This window comes from Nerophis ophidion, linkage group LG11, assembly GCF_033978795.1.
Source record: "Nerophis ophidion isolate RoL-2023_Sa linkage group LG11, RoL_Noph_v1.0, whole genome shotgun sequence".
Taxonomy (NCBI): Eukaryota; Metazoa; Chordata; class Actinopteri; order Syngnathiformes; family Syngnathidae; genus Nerophis; species Nerophis ophidion.
Window position 1 is genome coordinate 9,905,237 of NC_084621.1, and position 8,928 is coordinate 9,914,164.

Here is an 8,928-nt window from a genome sequence, read left to right on the forward strand (position 1 = left end):
ACAGACTACTCAAAACATGGCGTTCAGGTAAAAACATGATTTAATTTTAACTAAAAAAAAGGTACAAACAAAACTTGGGAAAAGAGACAAAACTAACACTTTAACAAACCATGAACATAATGCAAATAACACTTACTATGGCTGGACAAGAGTAGCAAGGACTTTGGCATGAAAAAACTGGCATGGACAAGAGTAGCAAGGACTTTGGCATGAAAAAACTGGCATGGAAAAGAGTAGCAATGACTTTGGCATGAAAAAAACTGGCATGGACAAGAGTAGCAAGGACTTTGGCATGAAAAAACTGGCATGGACAAGAGTAGCAAGGACTTTAGCATGAAAAAACTGGCATGGACAAGAGTAGCAAGGACTTTGGCATGAAAAAAACTGGCATGGACAAGAGTAGCAAGGACTTTGGCATGAAAAAACTGGCATGGACAAGAGTAGCAAGGACTTTGGCATGAAAAAAACTGGCATGGACAAGAGTAGCAAGGACTTTGGCATGAAAAAAACTGGCATGGACAAGAGTAGCAAGGACTTTGGCATGAAAAAACTGGCATGGACAAGAGTAGCAAGGACTTTGGCATGAAAAAAACTGGCATGGACAAGAGTAGCAAGGACTTTGGCATGAAAAAACTGGCATGGACAAGAGTAGCAAGGACTTTGGCATGAAAAAAACTGGCATGGACAAGAGTAGCAAGGACTTTGGCATGAAAAAACTGGCATGGACAAGAGTAGCAAGGACTTTGGCATGAAAAAACTGGCATGGACAAGAGTAGCAAGGACTTTGGCATGAAAAAACTGGCATGGACAAAGCATGAAAAGAAACACGATGACACCAGGACGACCAACAGAAAATGACAGGCTTAAATAGAGATGTGGTGATTGAAAGCAGGTGTGAGACATGACAGGTATAGTACCTGCTCCTTGTTGGTGGTTTTCCACTGGCAAAAGAAGGTACTAGCAGGCTCTATTCATGGTACCCTGTCGGGTTGGGGTTGTAAGATTGCTGAGGTGACTTAACAACTGTTTGCCGATTGGTGGAGGAGACTTGTGGTAGAAATGAAAAGATTAGACTCCATTGGCTTTACTTTGCTGCAACGTTTGCTTGCCGCCCTCAGTCTCCTTTTGGATAAAAAATGTATGTTAAAATTTTACACAAGACTAGATGACAAAAAGTAACTACTTGAGGGCCTGACATTGCATTTAGTGTCAAACTCCAGGGTCCAGATTCCCAATAAACAGAATTTTATTTTGTGAACCCACTATTATTTTTATTTATGTTGAAATATTTTTGTACCTTTTTAAACAAACATGGCTTCACGGTGGCAGAGGGGTTAGTGTGTCTGCCTCGCAATACGAAGGTCCTGCAGTCCTGGGTTCAAATCCAGGCTCGGGATCTTTCTGTGTGGAGTTTGCATGTTCTCCCCGTGACTGCGTGGGTTCCCTCCGGGTACTCCACGACATCCTCGGTAGGCCCACGTAAGGCCAAGGAAAACTCACACCCAGTGGGACGTCGGTGACAATGATGACTATGAGAACCTTGGAGAGGAGGAAAGCAATGGATGTCGAGCGGGTCTAACATGATACTGTGAAAGTTCAATCCATAATGGATCCAACACAGTCGCGAGAGTCCAGTCCAAAGCGGATCCAACACAGCAGCGAGAGTCCCGTTCACAGGAAACCATCCCAAGCGGAGGCAGATCAGCAGCGCAGAGATGTCCCCAGCCGATACACAGGCAAGCAGTACATGGCCACCGGATCGGACCGGACCCCCTCCACAAGGGAGAGTGGGACATAGGAGAAAAAAGAAAAGAAACGGCAGATCAACTGGTCTAAAAAGGGAGTCTATTTAAAGGCTAGAGTATACAAATGAGTTTTAAGGTGAGACTTAAATGCTTCTACTGAGGTGGCATCTCGAACTGTTACCGGGAGGGCATTCCAGAGTACTGGAGCCCGAAATGAAAACGCTCTATGGCCCGCAGACTTTTTTTGGGCTTTGGGAATCACTAATAAGCCGGAGTCCTTTGAACGCAAATTTCTTGCCGGGACATATGGTACAATACAATCGGCAAGATAGGATGGAGCTAGACCGTGTAGTACTTTATACGTAAGTAGTAAAACCTTAAAGTCACTTCTTAAGTGCACAGGAAGCCAGTGCTGGTGAGCCAGTATAGATATATATGTAGGTATATATGTATATAAAGGTATATACAGTATAGATATATATGTATGTATATATGTATATAAAGGTATATACAGTATAGATATATATGTATGTATATATGTATATAAATGTATATACAGTATAGATATATATGTAGGTATATATGTATATAAAGGTATATACAGTATAGGCGTAATGTGATCAAACGTTCTTGTTCTTGTTAAAAGTCTAGCAGCCGCATTTTGTACCAACTGTAATCTTTTAATGCTAGACATGGGGAGACCCCAAAATAATACGTTACAGTAATCGAGACGAGACGTAACAAACGCATGGATAATGATCTCGGCGTCTTTAGTGGACAGAATGGAGCGAATTTTAGCGATATTACGGAGATGAAAGAAGGCCGTTTTAGTAACGCTTTTAATGTGTGACTCAAAGGAGAGAGTTGGGTCGAAGATAACACCCAGATTGTTTACCGAGTCGCCAGTGTGGATGTTAAATTAACCCGACAAAAAATATTTCTTTCGATACATTGGCACGGACTAAAGTACAAAACCATGAGTGTGAAGGCACTGTGCAGTGAAAAAAGGTGCATCCGCTGTCGGAGACCCCGGTTCTAAAGCGTCATTACCCCATGACGGAGTAGGTGGTGTTTTCGCTCTCGGCAGAGCTGTAGGAGCTGGCGGTTTTGCGCCTCCTGTCCCTCCATTCCTCCGTCCCCAGCCAGCCTCTGGCTCCCAGCAGCCCTTTGCACATCCGAGCCATCTCCCTGCGGAACTTGACCCCCACGAAGCCGTACAGCAAGGGGTTCAGCGCGCAGTGCGACAGCCCCACGCTCTCGGTGATCAAGGTCCCGATGTCCACGACGCGGCCGAACCGGCACCCGCCGGGCACCAGGCCCAGCCTCTGCAGGCTGTCGGCCAGCTGGAAGCAGTTGTAGGGCGCCCAGCAGAGCACGAAGACGGACACCAGGGAGACGATGAGGCGCAGGGACTTGCGCTTCTGCCGGCGGGTGGCGTTGCAGAGCGAGCGGAAGATCCAGATGTAGCAGTAAAGCATGACCAGGAGCGGGAGTCCGAACCCCAGACTCACGCTGACCAGCTGCAGCCCCACCTGCCACTGCACGGGGTTGTCGGTGAACCAAACCTGGCACAGGAGCGTCCCCCGTCCAGCCATGATATCCACCTCCCCCACCTGCTTGAAGGCGAAGTCGATGCATCCCAGGCCCAGGCAGCCCGCCCAGATCAGGCCGCAGGCGATCTGGGCCTGGCAGGTGCTGCGCTTCCAACTGGCGTTGACGGCGTGCACGATGGCCAGGTAGCGATCGAAGCTGATGCAGGCCAGGAAGAGGATGCCGCTGTAGCGGTTGAGCGAGAAAAGGGCGCCGGAGATCTTGCAGGCCACCTCGCCGAAAACCCACTGGTGAGCCCACTGCACGGCGAACAGCGGCAGCGTGAAGGCCAGCAGCAGGTCGGAGATGGCCAGGTGGAGGAGGAAGGTGTCGGTGAGGGAGAAGGAGCAGCTGCCGCCGCGGGACGTCCTGTAGCGCCGGATCACGCACAGCACCAGCACGTTGCCCACCAGGGCCAGGAAGAAGACCAGGCCGAAGACCACGGGAAGGTATCGCTGCGCAAAGGTGTAGATGTCCTGGTGGGGGCAGGGGGCCGCGTGCGTCTTGCTGCTCTCGGGGGAGAAGGTGTAGTTGTCGTAGTCCATCAACTGCAGACAGGAAGCATAGACAATAGTCAGCAGTTGATTCAAATGTCATTAAAGTACACAATGATCAGAAAGTGCAAAATGTGTCATTTGCAAATCCTTTTCAACTTATATTCAATTGAACAGACTGCAAAGATATTTAATGTTCACACTGAAAAACTTATTTTTTATTGCAAATAACCATTAACTTAGAATTTAATGGCAGCAACACATTGCATAAAAGTTGGCACAGGGGCATTTTTACCACTGTGTTACATCACCTTTCCTTTTAACAACACTTACTAAATCTTTGGGAACTGAGGAGACCAATTTTTGAAGCTCTTCAGGTGGAATTATTTCCCATTTTTGCTTGATGTACAGCTTAAGTTGTTCTACAGTCTCAGTTGTGGTATGTTAGGCTTCATATTGCGCCGCATATTTTCAATGGGAGACAGGTCTGGACTACAGGCAGGCCAGTCTAGTACCAGCACTCTTTTACTATGAAGCCACGCTGTTGTAACACGTGGCTGCTGAAATAAGCAGGGGCGTCCATGACAACGTCGCTTGGACGACAACATATGTTGCTCCAAAACCTGTATGGACCTTTCAGCATTAATGGTGCCTTCACAGATGTGTAAGTTACCCATGCCTTGGGCACTAATACACACCCATACCATCACAGATGCTGGCTTTTGAACTTTGTGCCTATAAAAATCCAAATGGTTCTTGTCGTCTTTTCTTCGCAGTACTCGACGTCCACAGTATCCGAAAACAATTTGAAATGTGGACTCGTCAGACCACAGAACACTTTTCCACTTTGCATCAGTCCATCTTCGGTGAGCTCGGGCTGAGCAAAGCCGGCGGTGTTTCTGGGTGTTGTTGATAAATGGTTCTCACTTTGCATAGCAGGAGTTTTAACTTGCACTTAGAGATGTCGCGACGAACTGTAATTACTGACATTGGTTTTCTGAAGTGTTCCTAAGCACATGTGGTGATATCCTTTACACACTGATGCAGCTTTTTGATGGAGTACCGCCTGAGGGATCGAAGGTCGGTAATATCATTGCTTATTTTCTCCAGATTCTCTGAACTTTTTAATGATATTACGGACCTTAGATGGTAAAATCCCTAAATTCCTTGCAATAGCTTGTTGAGAAATGTTGTTCTAAAACTGTTTGAAAATTTGCTTACAAAGTGGTGACCCTCGCCCCATCCTTGTTTGTGAATGACTGAGCATTTCATGGAAGCTGCTTTTATACCCAATCATGGCACCCACCCGTTCCCAATTAGCCTGCACACCTGTGGGATGTTCCAAATAAGTGTTTGATGAGCATTCCTCAACTTTCTCAGTCTTTTTTGCCACTTGTGCCTGCTCTTTTGAAACATGTTGCTGGCATCAAATTCCAAACGTCAACTATCTTGTCTTTGCAGTCTTTTCAATTCAATATAGGTTGAAAAGGATTTGAAAATCATTATATTCTGTTTTTATTTACCATTTACACAATTTCACTGGTTTTGGGTTTTGTACATATAAATAAAAGCTTTTTAACGGTCTTAATGAGTAATTATCCTAAATCCTTGTTCTTTACTAGTTTGTTCTGTAATAGCCTTCGTGTTTGTCTTTCAGGTTCCCCCAACAAACTTAATACAAGTCACAATCCCCAGATTTTTCAGTGAGACATAAATTGTTTTAGACAGTGGATCTAAAACTACTTAAGTTTGTTATAAGACACACAACTTCACAATACTACAGTTAATAACAAGTTTTAATTGCTCATTTCAATATCACTTTTAAGTAGTTTTTTAAGTTACCAAGGCAATTTTGACTTGTTCCATTGGCAGTATTTTTTTTTGCTTATTACAAACAATAATATCTTGTATTTATTTATTTTACTCTTTTTAAGAGGGGCATTTTTTCCAGCGTAGTCTAGTCTAGTTTAATTTTCTTGAGGGAACTCTCCTGAAGGAATCAATAAAGTATTATCCGTCTATCTAAATGCAAAAGAGCAAGAAAAGATTTATTTATTTATTTATTTTTTAAATATTTGATAAAACATCAATAGATGGCAAAATATGAAGTTTGAAATGGTGAGGAACAACTGTAATTAATAAACATATATATATATATAAATAACAATTTATACAACATTTTATGTAAAAACATTTGATAAAATCTTTAATTTAATTCAATAAATTCTTGTAAGGATTTATTTTTTTAACATTTTGAAAAACCTTGATAGGTGGCAAATTTTTTATAGATTTTTTAAAAATTATTTTCCTGAAGAAACTTTTTAATTTTCCTGAAGGAACTCTCCTGAAGGAATCAATAATAATAATATTATCTATCTATCCATCCATCCATCCATCTAAAATGTGAAGTGCGAAATGGCGAGTGACAACTGTAATTAATAAACATATATATATATATATATATATATATATATATATATATATATATATATACATATCATACATACATATATACATATATATACATGTATATACATACATATATATATATACATATACATACATACATATATATACATACATATATATACATACATATATATACATACATATATATACATACATATATATATACATACATATATATACATACATATATATATACATACATATATATATATATACATACATATATATATACATATATATATATATACATACATACATATATATACATACATATATATACATATATATATATACATACATGTATATATATACATACATATATATACATACATGTATATATATACATACATATATATACATACATGTATATATATACATACATGTATATATGTATATACATACATGTATATATATATATATATATATATATATAGAAAATCCTAATTTAATTCAATAAATTCAAATTCAAGCTATACACACACAAAACAATGCAGTTAAATGGAAGGAATTAGTTATACTTAATTGGCATAAAACATTGATTTGATACAAATTTTTTTTACTAATTTAATAATCCCTCTGCAAAATCAGTTACCACTATTTTAATTTGTGTACTAAATTCACGAATTTTCCAGATTTTTTTTTTTTTTTTAAGTTTATTTCTAATTGTAAACGAATGACAATAAGAAATGCACTTGGTGCTGCATGCAAACATGCACTGAACTCCATTTCTCTTATTTGCACGAGTGCAAAAGCGACTCACCCAGTAGTCTTCTGTGGTGGACACATATTCATCCATTGTTGCAAACAAAGAGCTGGCAGGAGCCGCAATCTGCAGAGCATCAACGTTTGGAGCAAAAAAAAAACAACAATTTTTTTTCACCCCTCCACTGCACATATTTAACAAAAAAGAAGAAGTTGCCATTTCGGGAACCGAATCCTCACACGTTTTCAGGACAGATGCAAACATAGAAACGTAGGAATGGATGAGTGTGTTGAGGAAATTGTGACACCAATGTGGCGATGTGTGTGACTGATGCACGGTGTGGGAAAAAAAATGTACATTAAATATAAACATTTGGAAGAAGGATCATTTAACACGTTGTGTTTGCTGAATGATGAAAGAAGATAGAATATAAAGAAGGCGGTTGCAGACTTACCACATTTTTCAGACCATAGGGCTTGAAAGGCACACTGTGGATGAGCGGGTCTAGTCAGCTTTTTCTTTTCATACATAAGGCGCTTCAAAAGGGTTGTATTATATATTTTTTTCTTTCGAAATGGAAAACACTTTCTTTGTGGTTTTTCAACCTTTTTTGAGCCAAGGCAATTTTTTTGCATTGAAAAAATCCACCAGCAGAAATCATTAAAAAACAAAACTCATTTGACAGTAAAAAGTCCTTGTCTCATTTTTTTGGATACGACTTTAAACCAGAACCAAGCATGCATTAGTGAAGTGAGTTGTATTTTATATAGCACTTTTTCTCTAGTGACTCAAAGCGCTTTACATAGTCAATCAATCAATCAATCAATGTTTACTTATATTGCCCTAAATCACTAGTGTCTCAAAGGGCTGCACAAACCACTACGACATCCTCGGTAGGCCCACATAAGGGCAAGGAAAACTCACACCCAGTGGGACGTCGGTGACAATGATGACTATGAGAAACCTTGGAGAGGAGGAAAGCAATGGATGTCGAGCGGGTCTAACATGATACTGTGAAAGTTCAATCCATAATGGATCCAACACAGTCGCGAAAGTCCAGTCCAAAGCGGATCCGACACAGCAGCGAGAGTCCCGTTCACAGCGGAGCCAGCAGGAAACCATCCCAAGTGGAGGCGGATCAGCAGCGCAGAGATGTCCCCCAGCCGATACACAGGCGAGCAGAACATGGCCACCGGATCGGACCGGACCCCCTCCACAAGGGAGAGTGGGACATAGGAGAAAAAGAAAAGAAACGGCAGATCAACTGGTCTAAAAAGGGAGTCTATTTAAAGGCTGGAGTATACAAATGAGTTTTAAGGTGAGACTTAAATGCTTCTACTGAGGTGGCATCTCGAACTGTTACCGGGAGGGCATTCCAGAGTACTGGAGCCCGAAATGAAAACGCTCTATAGCCCGCAGACTTTTTTTGGGCTTTGGGAATCACTATCAATCAATCAATCAATGTTTACTTATATAGCCCTAAATCACTAGTGTCTCAAAGGGCTGCACAAACCACTACGACATCCTCGGTAGGCCCACATAAGGGCAAAGAAAACTCACACCCAGTGGGACGTCGGTGACAATGATGACTATGAGAACCTTGGAGAGGAGGAAAGCAATGGATGTCAAGCGGGTCTAACATGATACTGTGAAAGTTCAATCCATAATGGATCCAACACAGTCGCGAGAGTCCAGTCCAAAGAGGATCCAACACAGCAGCGAGAGTCCCGTTCACAGCGGAGCCAGCAGGAAACCATCCCAAGTGGAGGCGGATCAGCAGCGCAGAGATGTCCCCCAGCCGATACACAGGCGAGCAGTACATGGCCACCGGATCGGACCGGACCCCCTCCACAAGGGAGAGTGGGACATAGGAGAAAAAGAAAAGAAACGGCAGATCAACTGGTCTAAAAAGGGAGTCTATTTAAAG

The 8,928-nt window shown here is 41.6% G+C and overlaps 1 protein-coding gene across 4 annotated transcripts; it reads right to left on the reverse strand.

Moving 5' to 3' along the window:
• Positions 1 to 22: 22 nt before the first annotated feature.
• On the reverse strand, positions 23 to 7,274 carry cxcr3.2 (chemokine (C-X-C motif) receptor 3, tandem duplicate 2). 4 transcript variants are annotated; one of them, XR_009808750.1, is made up of 4 exons: positions 7,059 to 7,274; positions 511 to 3,883; positions 427 to 467; positions 23 to 384 (listed from the first exon to the last, which is right to left on the reverse strand). XR_009808750.1 is itself a non-coding variant. In XM_061915064.1 (2 exons), the coding sequence occupies exons 1-2, from the start codon at positions 7,263 to 7,265 to the stop codon at positions 2,792 to 2,794; spliced, it is 1,299 nt and encodes a 432-aa protein (XP_061771048.1). In that variant the 5' UTR covers positions 7,266 to 7,274; the 3' UTR covers positions 23 to 2,791. The 4 variants fall into 4 exon arrangements, 1 of the variants encoding a protein (XP_061771048.1); XR_009808748.1 differs by having other exon boundaries at positions 23 to 467; XR_009808749.1 differs by having other exon boundaries at positions 427 to 3,883.
• Positions 7,275 to 8,928: the final 1,654 nt, after the last annotated feature.

Excerpts from the sequence above, each read along its gene's own strand:
- cxcr3.2 (XM_061915064.1), bottom strand. The coding sequence starts at position 7,265 with ATGTTTGCATCTGTCCTGAAAACGTGTGAGGATTCGGTTCCCGAAATG. Across the intron at positions 3,884-7,058 it reads CCACCACAGAAGACTACTGG|TTGATGGACTACGACAACTA; the intron begins GTGAGTCGCTTT and ends TCCTGTCTGCAG.